This window comes from Trachemys scripta, chromosome 7 (assembly GCF_013100865.1).
Source record: "Trachemys scripta elegans isolate TJP31775 chromosome 7, CAS_Tse_1.0, whole genome shotgun sequence".
NCBI lineage: Eukaryota > Metazoa > Chordata > Testudines > Emydidae > Trachemys > Trachemys scripta.
Genome location: NC_048304.1, coordinates 61,445,894 through 61,468,607, shown reverse-complemented (window position 1 = coordinate 61,468,607; position 22,714 = coordinate 61,445,894). Strand labels below are relative to the sequence as shown.

The window sequence follows — 22,714 nt, the reverse complement described above, 5'->3', positions numbered from 1 at the left end:
TGGGGGGACAAAACAAATTGAAGGTGGTATCCACTCTCCATCGTGCGTAGGACCCAGCGGTCTGACGTTATGCGGGACCACACAGGGAGGAAATAGGAGAGGCAGTTGGTGAAAGGTAGGGAAGGATCCTGTAAGGAGACTGGTGCTCCGCCCTCGGGCGCACCTTCAAAGGTTTTTTTGGGCCCCGCCGATGGTTTAGGGGGGTCCTGGGTCTGGCCCGTCTGAGGACCAGATTGTCTCCTCCTACCACCCAGGCTACGTCTTCTAGAGAAGTCCTGTCTCGGCCGGGGGTTAGGTTAGGTGCGCTGTGATTGGGGTCGTAAGGGCCTACGTTGCGTCACCAGGGTATGCATGCCCAATGAACGCATGATGGCCCGGTTATCCTTCAGACTCTGGAGTCAGTTCTGTCTGAAAATAGAACATGGCCATCAAAGGGCAGGTCCTGGATAGTTTGCTGCAGTTCCCGGGAAGACCGGACACCTGCAGCCATGAAATGCGGCACATAGCTACGCCCGAGGCTAGAGTCCTAGCTGCCGAGTCTGCCGCATCTATCGAGGCCTGCAAAGATGTCCTGGCTACTTTCTTGCCCTCCTCTAGCAAGGCCCTGAACTCCTCCCTGGACTCCTGAGGAACAAGCTCTTTGAACTTTCCCATCGAGTTCCAGGTATTATAATTATAATGACTCAAGAAGGCCTGCTGGTTAGCCACTCTGAGTTGTAGGCCGCCAGTAGAATAGATCTTGTGGCCGAATAAATCCAGGCGTCTACCATCCTTGGATTTAGAAGCGGGAGCTTGTTGGCTCTTTCCCTCTCATTAATGTACTGTACAACGAGGGAGCACGGTTGGGGGTGAATGTACAAGTACTCATAGTCTTTGGAGGGGACTTCCTCTCCACCCCCTTGGCAGTGGGAGGAATAGACGCCGAAGATTGCCAGACTGTATTGGCATTAGTCTGGATGGTCCGAATAAACGGCAAGGCTATACGTGTCGGGGTATAGGCAGATAAAATGTCCACTACCGGGTCCTCGACCTCCACCACCTCCTCCACCTGGAGGTTCATGTTTTGTGCCACCCTGCGAAGTAAGTCTTGGTGTGCATGGAGGTCTATAGGTGGGGGGCCAGAGGAGGATGTACCCGCCACCGCCTTGTCAGGCGAAAACGAGGAGGATACGCCCAGGACTAATGGGTCCTGGGGCAAATCTTGCTGGGGGAGGGGAGTCCGGCTGCTCTAGGTCCACCATGCTAGAGGCATGGGCATGAGCAGAAGGTAGGGCCGTCACCTCCAAGCCCCCCGTGGGGTGTGTGGAGCGACTGACAGTGGCCTCTGGGACCCGGGGTTCCGAGTGGGCACACCGAGAAGCCCCGAGGGGACACCTTGGGCCTGATGGCATGCTCATGGGGTCCAAAAGGACCATTGTGGGGGTCCCTAAGCAGGATCCTGCCTCTCGTCGTGCCATTGGCTAGCACCGTCCGTGTCTTGGTCATGGACGTGGTAGCCACTTTCTGCGTGGGACGACCTCGAGTTGGGGTCAGGTGGAGCTGACCGCTCATGCTGGGTCGCACTGTCCTGCGTTGTTGTCCTGCGCTGCGGAGATGAAGATCAGTGCCGCGGTCTTGAGTGGTACTGCGATCTGGATCGGGACCGACGGTCGTATCGGTGCCGGGAGGCAGATCTGGATCTCGATGAAGATCTACGGGCGGAGCGGTGCCGGGTTCGACTCCGAGTAGATCGGAACTGGGATTGGTGCCGGGAAATGGACCGGTACTGGCTGTAGCAGGACGAAGATCTTCGTGAGGCGGAGCGGTGCCGTGGACGAGACCAACGGCTGGATCGGGACCGTGACCTGGATTGGGACCAAGATCGGTGCTGACACGTCTCGCTCTGCGACGGAGGGCGCATCATGGAGGGCTTCCCTTTCAAGGGAACAGCCTGCACTGGCGGTACTGAAGGTTGCGACAATCCCAGCTCGGTGAGCGCAATCAGATCACGTGCCGTGGAGAAAGTAAAGTCTCCGGGGTGGAAGGTAGACCGAGCTCGACCACGGTATGCACTGGGGAGCTTATGTGCACCGGACTCCATGGCGCTTGTGGTGCCGGAATCGACAGTACTGGAGTTGGAGCCTTCGAGAGGTAGTCCGGCACAGAACGCTGCTCCCAGGGGGGCACAGGCGGTGCCGGCAACTGCATCGGAGCAGCAGGTTGCTTGCGCTGCTTCTTAGATCCCAGAGATAGCGAACAGTGCCGTGCTGAAAGCGGTGCTGGAGACGTCCAGTGCCAGGAGTCTTTGCCAGTGCCGGATCACGAAGCTCTTGTTTCCGGTGCCGGAGGCGCGCTTTGGACCAACGGCCCCGGGTCTCGGCGCGGGGCCGAGGACATTGGGCTAAGTGCCACTTCCATCAGGAGCTGCTTCAAGAGAAAGTCCCGCTCCTTCTTAGTCCAAGGCTTAAATGCCTTACAAATGCTGCACTTATCTGATTGATGGGATTCCTCCAGGGACTTCAAACAGGAGTCGTGGGGGTCTCCCGTAGGCATCGGCTTAAGGCAGGCCGAGCACGGTTTGAAACCCGGAGACCTAGGCATGAGCCCGGGTACCAGGAGGGACGGAAGGGGAGACACCCCTTACCTCCAATTACCATGTACACTAACAACAATAACTACAACTAGAAACTACTAACAACTACTCTACAAATATAAACGAGCTAAGAGCTAGGGAAGTGGAAATCAGCTAAGCCGCGCTCCACAGTTCCAACTACCATCACGGGCGTCAGAAGGAACTGAGGGGGCGCTGGGTCGGCAGGGGCATATATCCGGCGCCATAAGGGCGCCACTCCAGAGGGCGCCTCAGCTGACCCACCGAGTGTTGCTAGGGTAAAAATCTTCCGACGATTGTGCACGCGGCGCGCATGCATCTAATTGGAATCGATATGAGCAATCACTCGAAGAAGAACTTGGTCAAATAAAAACCAATTTTCATCACAACACTAAAGGTATTTCTCAATGACAATGGTTTGCTTCATTTTGTTTCAAGAGCTACTACAGAAGTGCCTTTTTTTAAAATAATGATGGAAATGTATTTCCCTAACTCTTTTCTCATTCAAAGAATGGCTGATCCATTTGCTCAAACTTTAAAATAAGAATTCACCTTCAAGCAGAGACTTAACTTGGAATATTTCTGCCTGAAAGGCAACCATTTCAGAAAGCTATGAGTGACTACAATAGGGGACGGTGAGGGTTAGACTGGAAATACATAGGCAATCTTAAGTTATAAAATATGTTGCTAGAATTTCCAGCTAAGTTTTATGTTTTTATATAGTTTAAAACAGAAGCCTGAAATTCTAAAGACGCCTCAGGTATTTTGGTCATATAACCAATAATTTGCCAGTGTTTTAATGTACATAAAGTCATGGTCTAAGGATCTAACAGGCATAGCAATGGAAGTAAATTACCTCAGTACTGCCCTTTTACGTATCACTAACCTAGGTAGTTTACATCTTCCAAGAAAGAGACATTCTGTTGTTTTGTCTTGTTTTTTTAAACTACTGTATGAGTTCTGTGCAGAAGTAGGTTTGCGTTTTTCCTTTGTGGCCTAATATTTTACCTGTTTATAATGAGTGACAGAGGCCATTTGACAATGTAATCAAAAGAAAATGCTTCTAGGCCACTGAGAGTGAGCTCTGTAGGATCAGCATTGATAATGGCCTTTTCCTGTTTCGTTTCAATGGCCAGAACTCTCAAGAGCTGTGTAATGAGATCATGGGGCATCAGGTCAATCTGTAAAGAAACAAAGAGCAGGAAAAAGATGTTGCTGGACATTTTCTATTATTGTTTAGCTGCAGGCATGTGTGGCAAGAGGACTGGTCTGAATGCATTGTACAAAGTGTTGTTAGATTCATTCTCAAGTCTTGAAAACAATACCCAATTAAGTAATAGCGACTTGTACAATATCCATCATGCTGTTGATGGGCTAATCAGCAGTGTCAGTTCTGGTGACATTAGCGCATGAACAGATAGAAGAATGGTCAATTTGATGTTTTGTGGAGAGATCATTAACCTCAAGACAGCTAAACAAGGGGCAGCAAAGATCCATCTCTGCTGAATGTCAGTTACTACTGGACAGCTAGACCTGAATAAAGCTTCAAGAAGCTCTTGGGACTTTCATGCAAAAGTTTCTGAACATAATAGGTAGACAGACGCTACTAATTGACTCAAACACTTCATTTTATTATTTTGGGCTATGGGGTTCAGAGCTAGAAATAAAAGCGGAAGTACCCACTCAGCAGTACTGCGTCCACCACATCCTTTCAGCACAGGAGTCAATAACGAAGCAGGAATAGAAGTGGAAAGGAGAGTATCCTGAGACAGCTGAAGAGGGCTTTTACTTCCATCTATATTTTCTAGGATTCTTTGCTTTGCTTTTACAATTTTCTTTAAAGCATATGGATTTTTCTAGGACATGGATGGGCCATACTACTCTATTTCAGATTATTTTCTGCTTATATAGACACTTACCTTTAAATCATCTTTAAATGGGTCTGTGTTGGCAGTGCTCATTCTCAAGGCTAATTCAAGCAAAGCTTCTAATCTAGTAGGTATAATGTCATCTACCGGCTTTTTCAGTTCCTCTTCTGTTAGATCCATGAAGTGAACAAAGAAATCTCCTTGGTCCATTAGGAAGTAGTGCTTTATAGACCTGCTTGACAAAATGCAAATACAAAAAAGAAAGGAGTTAGAAAGTAAGTTAAGTTTCAGAGTGTTAGTCTGTATCAGCAAAAAGAACGAGGAGTACTTGTGGAACCTTAGAGACTAGCAAATTTATTTGGGCATAAGCTTTCTTGGGTTAAAACCCACTTCATCAGATGCATGCAGTGGAAAATACAGTAGGAAGAGAACATGAAAAAATGGGGGTTGCCATACCAACTCTAACTGGACTAATTAATTAAGGTTAGTCTATTATCAGCAGGAGAAAAAAAACGTTTGTAGGGATAATCAGGATGGCCCATTTCAAACAGTTGACAAGAAGGTGTGAGTAACAGTAGGGGGAAAAATAGCACGGTGAAACAGTTTTTTGTTTGTGAAATGACCCATCCACTCCCAGTCTTTATTCAAGCCTAATTTAATGGTGTCCAGTTTGCAAATTAATTCCAATTCTGCAGTTTCTCGTTGGAGTCTGTTGTTGAAGAATTGCGACTTTCAGGTCTGTAATTGAGTGTTCAGGGAGGCTGAAGTATTCTCCGACTGGTTTTTGAATGTTATAATTTTTGATGTCTGATTTGTGTCCATTTATTCTTTTGCGTAGAGACTGTCCGGTTTGGCCAATGTACATGGCAGAGGGGCATTGCTGGCACATGATGGCATTTATCACATTGGTAGATGTGCAGGTGAACAAGCCCCTGATGGCGTGGCTGATGTGATTAAGTCCTATGATGGTGTCCCTTGAATAGATATATGGACAGAGCTGGCAACGTGCTTTGTTGCAAGGAAAGGTTCCTGGGTTAGTGTTTTTGTTGTGTGGTTGCTGGTGAGTATTTGCTTCAGGTTGGGGGGCTGTCTGTAAGCGAGGACTGGCCTGTCTCCCAAGATCTGTGAGAGTGATGGATTGTCCTTCAGGATAGGTTGTAGTTCCTTGATGATGTGCTGGAGAGGTTTTAGTTGGGGGCTGAAGGTGATGGCTAGTGGCATTCTGTTACTTTCTTTTTTGGGCCTGTCCTGCAGTTGGTGACTTCTGGGTACTCTTCTGGCTCTGTCAATCTGTTTCTTCACTTCAGCAGGTGGGTATTGTAGTTTTAAGAATGCTTGATAGAGATCCTGTAGGTGTTCGTCTCTGTCTGAGGGATTGGAGCAAATGCGGTTGTATCTTAGAGCTTGGCTGTAGACAATGGATCGTGTGATGTGGTCTGGATGAAAGCTGGAAGCATGTAGGTAAGTATAGCGGTCAGTAGGTTTCCGGTATAGGGTGGTGTTTATGTGACCATCGCTTATTAGCACTGTAGTGTCTAGGGAGTGTATCTCTTGTGTGGACTGGTTCAGGCTGAGGTTGATGGTGGGAGGGAAATTGTTGAAATCATGATGGAATTCCTCAAGGGCTTCTTTTCCATGGGTCCAGATTATGAAGATGTCATCAATGTAGCGCAAGTAGAGTAGGGGCATTAGGGGATGAGAGCTGAGGAAGCATTGTTCTAAGTCAGCCATAAAAATGTTGGCATACTGTGGGGCCATGGGGTACCCATAGCAGTGCCGCTGACCTGAAGGTATATATTGTCCCCAAATGTGAAATAGTTGTGGGTGAAGACAAAGTCATAAAGTTCAGGTTTGCCGTGACATTATCGGGGATACTGTTCCTGACGGCTAAGTAAGTTAACTATCCGTAATGCTAAATGTAGAAAAAAAAAAAAAAGGAGCAAAAGCCATCAGCTCTCAGTCAGTATGCAGACTCCCATGTAGAGGATGGATTTTCCTGTGACTGGACATACAACTAGAACTATGATGTCTTCCTTTTCCCCGCCCTCAGATCCAGGTGTTTGTGTGTTCAGATTTTTATTAAACATGTGCCCCATTCCTGTGCAAAAATTCTCTTGAAAACATGCATCTTACCTTTGGATCAGAACAATCAGGTAGGGCTCAGCCTAGAGAAGGTTCTGTCCCCAGTGCCTGACAACCTAACCTTGGTCTATCCAACCGCATCACTCCTGTGCAGCATAGCTGTCCTGGAGGATGAGGAGATCTCTAAAGTAGCCAGGACCCAATCCATTCAGAGCTGTCAATTAGGTGCAGTATCTTGAACACTCTAATGTGAAGATGCGAAGTTCACAAAACGTGTGTGTGATATGTTTGCATAGGCTTTTGCTGCTAATGAGGTGAGCTGCCATGTGGAGTGTCAATTTCAGCCTTCTTGTGATGGCTGTGTTAAGCCCAAGGCACAGTGAACTGCAGTAGTCTAACCTGGGGATAATGAAAATGTAGTTCTTATCTAAACAAGAGGAGGAAGAGGGCCAGAGATGGATGAGGGCATTCCTTGTCCTTTTGGCAATTTTTATGTCCAGGAGCAAAGGTGAGTCCGGCATGACCCTGAAACTGTGTGTCACCTGGACAATCTGATGCCCTTGATCATTGGCAAGTTTAGTGTATGAAGTCACTCAAAATGTGCCCCTTCCTGCTGTCATCATTTTTGTCTCTCTTATATTGAGCTTGAACCAACTACTCTCATCCATCTGCTGATATCTTCCAGGGGCTGAGACATCTTGATGATGGCAGGAGTCGAATCAGTGGAGGAGACATACAGTTGTGACATCTGCATGTTGCTGATGCACGAGTCTATGGTGTCTCATGATCACTCAGCAAGAACTCAAAATAGGTGTTAAAGAGAGAAAGAGTGGGGGACTCTGCCTGAGACAGGATGGGTGATGGGGAGTAGTTCCCTACAACAATTCTCTGGGATCTCAACCATAGTTAGTCCCCAAAGCTTGGGTGTTCACCAAAAGCACAGTAGGGCTCATACTAGTAGATCTCTCAGCAGCCTTCAGTGTATCAGCAAAGACATTTATTTCCTGTCTAAAATAAGAAGTTCATATATCAACCCCAGCAGAGTTGTTTCTGAGCAGTGTTCTGGCCTGAAATCTGACTGTGGTACCCAGGACACTGACAGAGGACATACTCTACTGGAGCTTGAAAGCCAGCAACTTTTCAATGTCTTGGCCAAAAAAGGGGAGATTGGAAACATGGCAATGGTTGGTGAGCTATTAGCACTAAGTGGAAGCTTCTGAAAGATGGCTTCAGATGATCTTCAGAGGGATTCTGCCTGTTCCTAGACAAGGGCAACAAAGGTGTGACAAGACTATGGTGATCAACAGATGGCTCAGGCAGTGGTGCTATAAGGAGGGCTTTGGGATGTATGGCCACTGGGATGCATTCATGGACAGAGGATTGTTCTCTTGGGATGGACTTCACCTGAGTAGGGACGGAAATAGACTTCTAGGATGGAGGCTGGCACAACTGATTAAGAGAGCTTTAAACTAGGAATTGGGGGGAGATGTCCTAGTAATCTCCACGCCAGATTTTAACATTGAGAGGGAAGAAAACGAAGTAAGAAAGGATACAGCCGTGGGTAGGAGAATGGACATAAGGAGGAAGGGTAATGTAGATACCAGTCTAACAGGTGATACTGGCAGTAGAATGTCTGGGCATAATCGGGTAAAGAATGTGAGCGAAGCCAAACAGCAAAAATTAAGATGTTGGACACCAATGCGAGGAGCCTAGGTAACAAAATGGAGGAACTAGAGTTACTAGTGCAGGAAATGAAACCACATATTATAGGGATAACAGAAACATGGTGGAATAGTAGTCATGACTGGAGTACAAGTATTGAAGGGTATGTGCTGTTTAGGAAAGACAGAAATAAAGGCAAAGGTGGTGGAGTAGCACTGTATATCAATGATGAGGTAGACTGTAAAGAAATAAGAAGGGATGGAATGAATAAGACAGAGTCTGTCTGGGCAAAAACCACATCGGGGAAGAAAGCTACTGGAGCCACCCCTGGGATAGTGCTTGGGGTGTGGTATAGACCACTGGGATCTGATTAGGATATGGATAGAGACCTCTTTAATGTTTTTAATGAAGTAAATACTAATGAGAATTATGTAATCATGGGAGACTAACTTCCCATAGACTGGAGGACAAGTGCTAGTAATAATAATAGGGCTCAGATTTTCCTGGATGCGATAGTTGATGGATTCTTTCACCAAGTAGTTGCTGAACCAACAAGAGGGGATGCCATTTTAGATTTGGTTATGGTGAGTAGTGAGGATCTCATAGAAGAAATGGTTGTAGGGGACAACCGTGGTTCGAATGATCATGAGCTAATTCAGTTTAAACTAAATTGAAGGATAAACAAAAATAGATCTGTGACTAGGGTTTTTGATTTCAAAAGGGCTAACTTAAAAAAATTAAGGAAATTAGTTAGGGAAGTGGATTGGACTGAAGAACTTGTGGATTTGAAGGCGGAGGAGGCCTGGAATTACTTCAAGTTAAAGTTGCAGAAACTATCAGAAGTCTGCATCCCAAGAAAGGGGAAAAAATTCATAGGCAGGAGTTATAGACCAAGCAAGCATCTCAGAGAGGTGATTAAGAAAAAGCAGAAAACCTACAAGGAGTGGAAGATGGGAGGGATCAGCAAGGAAAGCTACTTTATTGAGGTCAGAACATGTAGGGATAAAGTGAGAAGACCAAAAGCCATGTAGAGTTGGACCTTGCAAAGGGAATTAAAACCAATAGTAAAAGGTTCTATAGCCATATAAATAAGAAAAAGAAAAAAAAAGAAAGAAGTGGGACTGCTAAACACTGAGGATGGAGTGGAGGTTAAGGATAATCTAGGCATGGCCCAACATCTAAACAAATATTTTGCCTAAGTCTTTAATGAGGCTAATGAGGAGCTTAGGGATAATGGTAGGATGACAAATGGGAATGAGGATATGGAGGTAGATATTACCACATCTGAGGTAGAAGCCAAACTCGAACAGCTTAATGGGACTAAATCAGGGAGCCCAGATAATCTTCATCCAAGAATATTAAAGGAACTGGCACATTAAATTGCAAGCCCATTAGCAAGAATTTTTAATGAATCTGTAAACTCAGGGGTTGTACTGTATGACTGGAGAACTGCTAACATAGTTCCTATTTTTAAGAAAGGAAAAAGTGATCTGGGTAATTACAGGCCTGTTAGTTGGACATCTGTAGCATGCAAGGTCATGGGGAAAAATTTGAAGGAGAAAGTAGTTAAGGACATTGAGGTCAATAGTAATTGAGACAAAATACAACATGGTTTTACAAAAGGTAGATTGTGCCAAACCAACCTGATCTCCTTCTTTGAGAAGGTAACAGATTTTTTAGACAAAGGAAACGCAGTGGATCTAATTTACCTGGATTTCAGTAAGGCATTTGATATGATTCCACCTGGGGAATTATTAGCTAAATTGGAAAAGATGGGGATCAATATGAAAATTGAAAGGTGGATAAGGAATTGGTTAAAGGGGAGACTACAACGGGTCTTACTGAAAGGTGAACTGTCAGGCTGGAGGGAGGTTACTAGTGGAGTTCCTCAGGGATCGGTTTTGGGACCAATCTTATTTAATCTTTTTATAAGTGACCTTGGCACAAAAAGTGGGAATGTGCTAATAAAGTTTGCGGATGACACAAAGCTGGAAAGTATTGCCAATACAGAGAAGGACTGGGATATCATACAGGAAGATCTGGATGACCTTGTAAACTGGAGTAATAGTAATGGGATGAAATTTAATAGCAAAAAATGCAAGGTCATGCATTTAGGGATTAATAACAAGAATTTTTGTTATAAGCTGGGGATGCATCAGTTGGAAGTAACAGAGGAGGAGAAGGACCTCGGAGTATTGGTTGATCACAGGATGACTATGAACTGCCAATGTGATATGTCTGTGAAAAAAGCTAATGCGGTCTTGGGATGCATCAGGCGAGGTATTTCCAGTAGAGATAAGGAGGTGTTAGTACCGTTATACAACGCACTGATGAGACTTCATCTGGAATACTGTGTGCCATTCTGGTCTCCGATGTATAAGAAGGATGAATTCAAACTGGAACGGGTACAGAGAAGAGCTACTAGGATGATCCGACGAATGGAAAACCTGTCTTATGAAAGGAGACTCAAAGAGCTTGGCTTGTTTAGCCTAACCAAAAGAAGGCTGAGGGGAGATACGATTGCTCTCTATAAATGTATCAGAGGAATAAATACCAGGGAGGGAGAGGAATTATTTAAGCTCAGTACCAATGGGGACACAAGAACAAATGGATATAAACTGGCCATCAGGAAGTTTAGACTTTAAATTAGACGAAGGATTCTAACCATCAGAGGAGTGAAGTGAAGTTCCCCTTCCAAGGGGAGCAGTGGGGGAAAAAGACATATCTGACTTCAAGACTAAACTTGATAAGTTTATGGAGGGGATGGTATGATGGGATAGTCTAATTTTGGCAATTAATTGATCTTTGACGATTAGCAGTAAATATGCCCAATGGTCTGTGATGGGATGTTAGGTGGGGTGGGATCTGAGTTACTACAGAGAATTCTTTCCTGGGTGTCTGGCTGGTGAGTCTTGCCCACATGCTCAGAGCTTAGCTGAGTGCCATATTTGGGGTTGGGAAGGAATTTTCCTCCAGGGCAGATTGGCAGAGGCCCTGGGGTTTTTTTTGCCTTCCTCTGCAGCGTGGGACATGGGTCACTCGCTGGAGGATTCTCTGCACCTTGAAGTCTTTAAACCACAATTTGAGGACTTCAATAGCTCAGACATAGGTTAGAGGTTTGATACAGGAGTGGGTGGGTGAGATTCTCTGGCCTGCACTGTGCAGGAGGTCAGACTAGACGATCATAGTGGTCCCTTCTGACCTTAAGGTCTATGAGTCTATCTGCAAGCGCTCTTCCAAAGAAGCGTTTATGGTCTGATATAAAGTATTCGTTGGTGGTCTTGACCAGGCATGAATGACAGGTAGCAGTTCCAGAAGCCAGATACACCTCAGAGCTTCCAGAACCTCTATCCAGGGGATTGGTCTAAATTCCACCAGAGGAGGCGGGACAGGAGGCAACCCTGGCTCTGGAGAAGTTACCTTTGTTGCAGTGAGGTCCTCTGATTCTAGCAATTTTGTGAAATAGGCAGAGAGCTCTCTACAGAGATAGGGGCTCTGGTTTGCAAGGATTCTGGGTCTGTTAGGTATCTTACTGCATGGACCAGCTTTGGGGGTCATGATTTGACAAATGCAATTGTATAAGGTTCTTTCAGTTGCCTTCAAGGCTGTAGCAGATGTCCACAGGTAGGTACTCACCTTTTCAGGGACTGACCATGAGGAATTTGCACCACAGGTGCTCCAGCCTTCTGCTTTCACACTTTATTTGATGTGGTCTTTTGAGAACCACAGTGACCTATGCGGGAAATATGGGCGAAGGAGCTATTTTAAGGCTTGCTTGTTGAGGTTTCTGGCCAGCAGCTAATTGCATCGTTCTACTAGGTTGTTTTTGCACTGGTCTTTTGGCTGGGTGGTTTCCCCCACTTAGTTCTGAAGGTTTTGAGGGACCAAGAACTTGGGTCATACAGGGATCTACAAATATGCTTGACAACTGAAAGTTTCAGATAGAATACATCTGCTGCTGGCTGAACGGATTACATACAACATAAAAGTGGACGATAATTAAAACCAGACTGGACAAATCACTACGAAGCATCCTATTAAGAATGATCCTGCACTGGCCCTAAGGAATACATTGGATGATTTAATATGTCTATGATTCTGTGAATTCCAACTGAGATACATTTTTGACCTAATACTTGACAGAGCCATTTGTTTTTCACATTAAACTCACAAATCTAGTTTGCTTTATTTTTACAGATCAGAATTTCTATTGGAACTGCAATGATGTAATGGTAACATGGCATGGAAAAAACCCAAAAGGTGAAAAGATCATTACTTCACTATTAAATACAAACATTAATATATATTTAGGAAATAAATCAAACCTCAAATGAGCCACAAGTTCTTTTTCCTCCATTAGGAAATCCAGAAGAACCTTGCTAGCATAGTTATAAGCTTTTTCTATTTGCTCCACATATGCTCGCTCTTTCAATGTGTAGATGACCTCTTTAGCCTCAGGGCAGGTAACATCACAACCACATTCTCGAACAACATTTAAATATTTCCCTAAAAGAAAAAAAAGTGGCAGCTGCTGTTTAGTCTGACTAATATTAATGCAATTAATTTGCACTCTCTCAAACAGGTAGACATTTAGGCCAAAACTTTCAAATATAAGGGTATAATTTTCAAAAATGTCTATGTGGTTAAGAAGTCAAGAGGACGCAAGCACTTTTAAAAATTTTACCCTAGGTATCTAAAATTAGACTCCTAAATCCACATATAGGCACTCAGAACTGGCCTGATATCCAGAAATGCTGAGCAACCTTAGCTCTGAATGAAGTCAATGGGAGTTGCAGATACTCAAAACCTTTGAAAATCAGGGATTATATCTCAGAAACGTGGAGCACCTAGCACTTCTCACTGAGAACAATGGGAACTGATGGGATGTTGGAGATTTGTGAAAAACTGGATTACTTCATTTATGTGCCTAAATCAAAACAAAGACCTTTTGAAACTCAGGCTTGTTGTAGGTGCTGCGCCCTTCTGAAAGTCAGGCTCCAGGCTACATGTGAGGATTTCAAAGCAGTTTACAAAGACTCACAACCCACTTTTGTGAGATAAGTATGGATTATAGGGCTGTCAATTAATCGCAGTTAACTCACGTGATTAACTAAAAAAAATTAATTGCAATTTAAAAATTAATCTCGATTAATCACAGTTTTAATCACACTGTTAAACAATAGAATACCAATTTAAATTTATTAAATATTTTGGATGTTTTCTACATTTTCAAATATTTTGTTTCAATTTACACCACAGAATACAAAGTATATAGTGTTCACTTAATATTATTTTTATTACAAATATTTGCACTCTAAAAATGATAAAAGAATAGTATTTTTCAATCACCTCATACAAGTACTGTAGCGCAATCTCTTTATCGTGAAAGTGCAACTTACAAATGTAGATTTTGTTGTTGTTACATAACTGCACTCAAAAACAAAACAATGTAAAACTTTAGAGCCTACAAATCCACCCAGTCCTACCTCTTGTTCAGCCAATCACTAAGACAAACAAATTTGTTTACATTTACGGGAGATAATGCTGCCCACTTCTTATTTACATCACCTGAAAATAAGAACAGGTGTTCTCATGGCACTGTTGTAGCCAGCATTGCTAGGTATTTACATGCCAGGTATGCTAAACATTTGTATGCCCCTTCATGCTTTAACCACCATTCCAGAGGACATGTTTCCATGCCGATGAGGCTCGTTAAAAAAATAATGCATTAATTAAATTTGTGACTGAACTCCTTGGAGGAGAACTGTATGTCTTCTGCTCAGTTTTACCTGCATTCTGCCACATATTTTGTGTTATGACAATCTCAGATGATGACCCAGCATATGTTCGTTTTAAGAACCCTTTCACTGCAGATTTGACAAAACGCAAAGAAGGTACCAATGTGAGATTTCTAAAAGTAGCTACAGCACTCGACCTAAGGTTTAAAAAACTGAAGTGCCTTCCAAAATCTGAGAGCATGTTTTCAGAAGTCGTAAAAGAGCAACAGTCCAATGCAGAAACTACAGAACCGGAACCACCAAAAAAGAAAATCAATTTTTTGATGGGGGCATCTGATTCAGATGATGAAAATGAATGTGTGTCAGTCCGCACTGCTTTGGATCGTTATCGAGCAGAGCCTATCATCAGCATGGACGCATGTCCTCTGGAATGGTGGCTGAAGCATGAAGGGACATATGAATCTTTAACGCATCTGGCACATAAATATCTTGCGATGCTGGCTTCAATAATGCCATGCAAATGCCTGTTCTCACTTTCAGGGGACATTGTAAACAAGCAGCGGGCAGCATTATCTCCTGCAAATATAAACAAATTTGTTTGTCTGAATGACTGGCTGAACAAGAAGTAGGACTCAGTGGACTTATAGGCTCTAAAGTTTTACATTGTTTTATTTTTTGAGTGCAGTTATTTTCTTGTACATAATTCTACATTTCTAAGTTCAACTTTCATGATAAAGAGATTTCACTTTCATGATACAGAGATTGTATTTGTTTTAGGTGAACTGAAAAATACTATTTCTTTTTTACAGTGAAGATATTTGTAATAAAAATAAATATAAAGTGAGCACTGTACACTTTGTATTCTGTACTGTAATTGAAATCAATACAGTTGAAAATGTAGAAAACATCCAAAAATATTTAAATAAATGGCATTCTATTATTGAGCGCGATTAATTGTGTGATTAATTTTTTTTAATTGCTTGACAGCCCTAATAGATTATCATCACCGTTTTACCTGACAAGGAAACTGAGGCACAGTGAAGGGAAATGACATACCCAAGAATAGAACTCAACACTCCCAGGTTCCAATCCTGTGTCTTAACCATTAGTTGATCCTTCTTCTCTGGAAGGAGTATGCCAAGGCATACTGTAGTCTTCCCATAATAAAAAATGCTGATTAATAGCCCCAAATCATACACTGACAATGTGAAACAGAAAAGTTGATGTGATTACTGACTTTCATTATTGTGGCAAATTGCCGGCACTATTATGATGGGTCCTGAGCTTTCTCCTCTTGTGGGGGGTTTCAGGGCGCTGTTTCTCGCCCCTGATCTGGGGTATCAACTGTCCCATTAGTGTCCCAGAGAAGGGGAGTGGAGAGGGAGGGACCCGGGCCTGCCCTCTACTCCGGGTCCCAGCCCAGGGGCCCTAGGGATAGCGGCAGACCACGAACTAGCGATACTTTCCCCTGGGCCACATTCCTCTTTGGCCCTCTAGCTTGTGGGGGCTTCCTGCCCTCTCTCCGCTTGGGCCAAGTTTCTCTCAACCCCTTGTCTCTGTGGAGTCTCTCTGCTCTGCACAAGCCGGGTTTTCCTTTACCTAGGGTCTTGGTCTTCTGGCCCGCCACAGCACTTCTCCAAACTGCTCTCCTCCAAACTGCTCTCTACTCCAACCCCAAACCACTCTGCTTCAATTCCTCCAAACCGCTCTCTGTTCCAACACCAAACCACTCTGCTTCAACTCCTTCAAACTGCTCTCTGCTCCAACACTAAACCACTCTGCTTCAACTCTTTTCTCCCTGTCGATTGAAACAGAGGGTTTTTATCAGGTGACTGGCTTCAGGTGCTCTAATTAATCTATAGCAACCTCTCTTCCCTCTACAGGGAATAAGGCTCTCATCATCCTGGAGCTTACATATCTCCCCTCGATCACTCTCCTGTTGCCCTCTGGCCATGCTGTATCACATTATGCACGTCTGTGCATCTCAAGTGCAATTTAAAATGTTAATGTCGTTTAGTGCAACTATGAGCTGAATAGTAGAAGAATTTACAGCAACCAATCACTTCCATCCTGTGTTGTCACTGTACATCTTAGACACTTCTATACATTCAGTCACAGTCACTTACTTACCTGTGCTAAGTATCTTGTCAGCCATTTTCTGTAGGAATGATGGAATTTGTTGCTGAACAACAGTATATCTTTGATCCCAATATTTGTCATTATAATCCTCTTGTATCTTCTCCTTCTGCAACTCGTGTTCTTCCACCATGAACTCACTGTGCAATTAAAGCAGGTTTTTTAGATACAACAACAAGTACCAACAAGATTACTATTTAACTTGACCTCAAACTAGTAATGTGATCCATCAGAAATGGGAATCCATAAGAATTCTGGCTCCTGGAATAATTCCTAATAAATGTTTCATGAGCACTGGTGTCTTGATGATTGGTATTCAGTTGTGGCAACAGAAATGGCAATATGCTAAGTTTCAGTATTGACCTGTAGCCTTCACCACTGGGGAATGTAAATAAGTGAAGCCATATATAAAGCACCATTTGTAATTATGGAATTTTAGAAGACGTCTACCAGGGCTAAGCACAATTCAATTACAGTGGAATAAACTAAGAAATTAGCATAATTTTAGTGAAATATGTACATTCCCACCACAAGAAAACATGTTTCTCTCTTGAAAATAAAATATCTAAACAATCAATATGAACTATAATTTTTCTAGTATTCTAAAAATGTTATCCAATCATTAAACACACAATGAAAATATTCCATAATCTGTTAAATTACAAAAAATGCATCAATAAAAAACTTAATTCCACAAAAAACGGGATATTTCAGTTCCCAGAGTAACTGTAACTCAAACTGTTGATAACCTGTCCTGTTAAATAATCCTGTTAATGGATGTAGTGAGGTGGAGTGGCCTCCCTCCAAACTTGAGAGAAAGGGACCACTACACTCCCCATGGTGTGAAAAGACAAACCTGCCCCGCTCCCCTTGCCGGAAGTACCAGCGCGAGGCAGGACATATAAAGGGAGGGCACTGCAGCTCATTTGAGCGGGAGACATGGAAGGAGGCAGATGTCTCCAGTCCACTGCAGAACTCTGGAGCTGAAACTGCACTGTGCAGTGCCCTGCCCCCAGAGGAGACCAACCCTGGACAGGCGTTGCCAGGACCCCAGGACCCCAGGACTGGGGTAGGAAATAACCCAAGGAAACCAGATTTTGTCTGGTTTTGTCACTGGAGCACGCGTCAGCAGGTTTTGGTGGGATCCCCAGTGACAGAACCATCTGCCACTGTTATGCCAGGCTGAGGTTGGACCAATCTACACGGGAGGTCTACTTCCTGGACACCACCGTACAAATAAGCGATGGCCACATTAACACCACCCTATACCCTATACCGAAAACCCACCTACCGCTACGCCTACCTTCATGCCTCCAGCTTCCACCCCGGTCACACCACACGGTCCATCGTCTACAGCCAAGCACTGAGGTACAATCGCATCTGCTCCAACCCCTCAGACAGAGACCAACACCTACAAGATCTTCACCAAGCATTCTCAAAACTACGATACCCACACAAGGAAATAAAGAAACAAATCAACAGAGCCAGACGTGTACCCAGAAGCCTCCTGCTACAAGACAGGCCCAGAAGAGAAACCAACAGAACTCCACTGGCCATCACCTACAGTCCTCAGCTTAAACCTCTCCAACGCATCATCAGTGATCTACAACCCATCCTGGACAATGATCCCTCACTTTCACAGACCTTGGGAGGCAGGCCAATCCTCGCCCACAGACAACCTGCCAACCTTAAGCATATTCTCACCAGCAACCACGCACCGCACCATAACAACTCTAACTCAGGAACCAACCCATGCAACAAACCTCGATGCCAACTCTGCCCACATATCTACACCAGCAACACCATCACTGGACCTAACCAGATCAGCTACAACATCACCGGCTCATTCACCTGCACGTCTACCAATGTTATATATGCCATCATATGCCAGCAATGCCCCTCTGCTATGTACATTGGCCAAACTGGACAGTCACTACGCAAGAGGATAAATGGTCACAAGTCAGATATCAGGAATGGCAATATACAAAAACCTGTAGGAGAACACTTCAACCTCCCTGGCCACACAATAGCAGATGTAAAGGTTGCCATCTTACAGCAAAAAAACTTCAGGACCAGACTCCAAAGAGAAACTGCTGAGCTCCAGTTCATTTGCAAATTTGACACCATCAGATCAGGATTAAACAAAGACTGTGAATGGCTATCCAACTACAGAAACAGTTTCTCCTCCCTTGGTGTTCACACCTCAACTGCTAGCAGAGCACCTCACCCTCCCTGATTGAACTAACCTCGTTATCTCCACACTGATATATACCTGCCTCTGGAGATTTCCATTACTTGCATCTGAAGAAGTGAGGTTCTTACCCACGAAAGCTTATGCTCCCAGTACTTCTGTTAGTCTCAAAGGTGCCACAGGACCCTCTGTTGATTTTTACAGATTCAGACTAACACGGCTATCCCTCTGATACTTGCCTTAGTCCGGAGACTTAGGCTAAAGACTGCTCCCTGTTCTGCCCTGCCCAGAGGATAGGAGTTTCCCTTATAGACTGTTAATGCTGTCTGCCTCAGCAAGGAGGCTGTGGGCTCTGCCTGCCTAGAGGCCCAGAGCCCTAGACTCTTGATTGGTGTCAGCCCTAGCCAGAAGATTCTGGGCCAAAGACTGCTTACTGCTCTACTTTGCCCCTCCCAAAGGGGCTAGAGCTCCAGACTGTTAATGATTGTGTCCCCCATTAGGAGGCTATGAGCTACAGACTGGTTGCAGCTCAGCCCCGCCAGCGGGGCCTGAGCCCAACTGCTGCTGCAGTGAGGCAGAGTGGCCTCCCTCCCTGCTTGAGAGCGAGGGAGCACTAAAACTGACTATAGCTAATGCTACACAAACTGAGCAGAAATAAGGTGGTTTTCAATCTGACCTGAGTGTGTGTAAAATCTTAACTATAACTATACGTTAATAGTTTTTTGCAATAGTTAATTTCCTTGAATTTTAAAAACAAAAAAAAGAGACAAAGAAGGTTCCAGTGCATTTGACTATATGGCCACAGACTAAAAGCATGTGCATTTAAACATGTGATCTAACAACCCCACATTCCAGTCAAAGTTTGCTGAGTCTAGGGCCGTGCATCCCTGTGAAAACTAGGGACTGACAGAACAGGGGACTCAGCAGGAAGTCTCCCTGACCAGCTGGGCCACCTATTTTTATAGTTTGGGTTTTTTTAAACATAGCCCTGGAGAGTACAAAAGCACATTTAATTACCACATTTTCAAATATGGCAGGATGATGAAAAGGAAGGCTAGCTGACAGGAAGCTGAAGCAGTCATGGTTAAGATGATCCAAAGCTCAAACGGTCTGTCATAATCAGTTTACACTGCATTTTGTGTGCAGAGTTCCACAGACATGAATTCATATAATTGGTATTGTTCAAAATGAGATGACAGCAGCATGCAGTATGAAATTTTAAAATATTTTTAGTTTTATTAAATTATCATTTTAGTTATTGCTAAATGAAATTCCTTAACCTATGTCAAAGCCACCAATCCTCAGGAAGAATGTTATCTATACTACAGCTAGAATCATACAACTGGGTCAGTGTCTACTTATAGCAACAAGGTCCAGTACAACCAAACAGCAGCATTCTTCTGGCATAATCATGTTGGCTTGACAACATCTACCATGATGTACAATAACTCTTGCATCAGTGCATTCTAAGGAAAAAAATAAGCAGCTGTCCTTCTGCCGCAAACACTCATGCCAGGGACAGAGGACTGCAAGTATTTTACACCATGGATTTTGGGATGTTCTTCAGTACAGACACCTGGGATGTAGGAAGATTGACTAGCCTGGTTACACAGACCTGAGAAGTGAGGTTTTTACCCACGAAAGTTTATGCCCAAATAAATCTGTTAGTCTTTAAGGTTCCACCAGACTCCTTGTTGTTTTTGTAGATACAGACTAACACGGCTACCCCCTGATACCAGATAGGTGTGTGATGGAATACTCCCATGTATTCACATCCTACATACTACCGTAATAATCATTGTGCAAGGTATGCCTTGTAAGGTATCATTTGAAAACTCAAAATTGGCTGGTCAGTATAGTATTGATAAAATATGTGTGGCAACACTGTATATGAAGTTATCATACAGAGGAATCTTTTATTAACGTATGTTCCAAACCCCACAGCCCTGCCCTGAAGAGTCTGGTCAGTAGTCTTGTTGGAAGCATGTGGTGAGATATTTTGCTTGAATCTGATACAGTTTGTTAAGTTAGGCCCTAGAAAGCGTCCTATTTTTATCATAAACATTTCTGACTTTTATGCCGCATTACTTGTATTCACTTAAAATCTCTCTCTTTGTGGTTAATAAACATGTTTTATTGTTTTGTCTAATCCAGCGTGTCTGGGTAACTCTATTTAGGATAATAGGCTAGTGTATATTATTCCTTTCAGGAATAAGGGGCTTAATATATTTGGACTATCCAGGAGAGGGCTGGGCAGTACAGAATACACATTTCTGGGGGGAAATCCGGAACTGGGAGTGTGTTGGAGTCACCCTGCAGTATAACCAAGGCTGGTGAAAGCCAGGCTGTGACTGACAGGCTGCAGTTACACAAACACATCTGGGAGTGATGTGCATGCTGGTGGCATTTGGTGAGCAGTCCAGGTTGGAGGCTACAGCAGCAAGGTATTGCACAGCACCCCAGGTCACAGGGCAAGGTGACACAGCTCCCGACTGGTCTGGATTGTACTTTGGTATGTCACAAGTTGGTTCCATCTCCAGTGCAGGTTGTCACAAATTGTGTTACAGCCTTGTTATTGAGCAGTACTGGTACCACTCACAGTGAGGAACCATGTTTTAACCATGGCAAGAGAAGTAAACCTTGTGTGGAGTCAGATATTGTATAGCATGGCTACAAATTTACCAAATCTCTACAGTATAGATTGGCCTTCAAATTAAAAGCCAAGCCATTGAAGAAAATTCTGGTTTGAGTTATACAAGGATGAAAAGTAAATCTAAAAAGTGTGCATTCTGGAAAATGCCATTTCCCCATATTATGATAAAATCCCTTTATGCCATTTTTAAGTTATCAAACTTTGTAAAAAGAAAAGAAATTCTGTTGGACTGTGAACAAGCATGATCTGCACTGGTTTCTTACTGTTTTCCATGTGGAACATGAGGCATTGGTTTCCATTTATAAAGCCCTACATGGCTTGGGACCAGTGCAGTTGAAAGAAGCCCCTCTCCCTGTGACATACCTCCACAGCTGCGGTCAGGGGAGGCACTTAAGCTGGACTTCCCTCAAGAAAAAAAAAAAAAAAAGAAACTGAGCACTGTTGGCAGGACATTCTTCCCAAGAGCTCCTGACTTTGGAATCTGCTTCTCCATCCCTGGAAATGGCTTGAATCTGATTACCTATATTCCCAGGTTTTGGGGAATGCAGGGCTGCCCTGAGGGCACATCGGGGAGAGGACTGGACTTCATTTTCAGGGTTTCTTCCTCACACCCCCAGGATCGGGGGCAAAGCCAGGCTACTAGTTTTATTCTTCGTTGTACAATTGTGTTTTTAATATATGTAAAATTGGCACTTTATTTTGGTGCTACCATCATTTACTCAAAAGCAAATCAATATTACAGTGTACTAGAAAATGTAAAACTAAAAATCAGGATTTATTAATTTTGTTTCAATGTTTCTGTACCTGTATGGATCATTGATGATGCCTCTATAGATCCACTTCTCCAGAATTTCAAAATAAGGCACGCTGGCTGCCTTGGTTAAGTATAGACACAGCTCTTGTGCTTGGCTGTCTCCTGTATAGTTGAAAGTCCTGTCGTGAAGTAAGCTAAGGGTTGACCCTCCCATACACTCACCTTTATCCACAGAAGTGGCTATAATTAAAAAAAGGAAAAACTCTTAAGGCAAAAGGCATTTAATTTAAATCTACACATTTACAGAATGAGTCATTTTGTTAAAGGCTATCAAGGCTCAAAGTAACAGACTGAGAATTCTGAAACACGGGCTTAACTATTGGCAATTCACACAAACATCTGGTTATGGAAAGAGTTATCAGCTAATTAGTTGGCTAGATTTCAGCATAAGAATTGTGGTTTATTAACTCAGCTGCTACATAAAATGCAGCATGCTCCTCACTTTTGAAGTGCACACGTGCTATTATTTAGCGGATTCTCAGCACCCATTCTGCTATGCAGTCAACATTTAAAGGTGACCTGAAAACATTTTTTTAATAAAACAAGAACAGATGTTAAAAAATCCTCCAAGTCACCAGGGTTAAAGTCAAGCACATGCACAAATGTTTGCAGGATCAGGGTCCAAAAAGCTCCCTAGACCCAGGGGACACAGGAACAGGTCCATTCTCCAGATGGGTAATTGAGGAATCCTAACATATGTCTACGTTGCAGCTCAGAGTGAGCCTCCTAGCCTGGGAAGACAAGACTCATACTAGCTCAAGCTAGTGTACTAAAAATAGCAGTGTGGACGTTGTGCCTCACGCAGCAGCTCGGGCTTTCAAGTCCACCTGACTATTTGGGACTGAGCTCAGGTAGCTAGCCTGAGTCTCCACTAGAGCCACAACATCCACATTGTTATTTTTAGCACGCTAGCTCAAGTCAAGCTACATCGTCTGTCTACCTGGGCTGAGAGACTCACTCCTAGCATGAGTGCAGACGTA

The 22,714-nt window shown here is 43.8% G+C and overlaps 1 protein-coding gene across 4 annotated transcripts in view; it reads right to left on the bottom strand.

The window, feature by feature from the left end:
* Positions 1 to 22,714, bottom strand: part of TUBGCP2 (tubulin gamma complex associated protein 2) — a 90,862-nt gene that overhangs the window by 34,769 nt on the left and 33,379 nt on the right. For all 4 annotated transcript variants that reach the window (XM_034775463.1, XM_034775461.1, XM_034775462.1 and 1 more), the window contains exons 8-12: positions 21,725 to 21,914; positions 16,071 to 16,216; positions 12,528 to 12,708; positions 4,510 to 4,690; positions 3,599 to 3,771 (exon numbers count right to left, since the gene is read on the bottom strand). In XM_034775463.1, the coding sequence (XP_034631354.1) occupies positions 3,599 to 3,771; positions 4,510 to 4,690; positions 12,528 to 12,708; positions 16,071 to 16,216; positions 21,725 to 21,914 (871 nt within the window). The remainder of the gene's footprint in view (positions 1 to 3,598; positions 3,772 to 4,509; positions 4,691 to 12,527; positions 12,709 to 16,070; positions 16,217 to 21,724; positions 21,915 to 22,714) is intronic.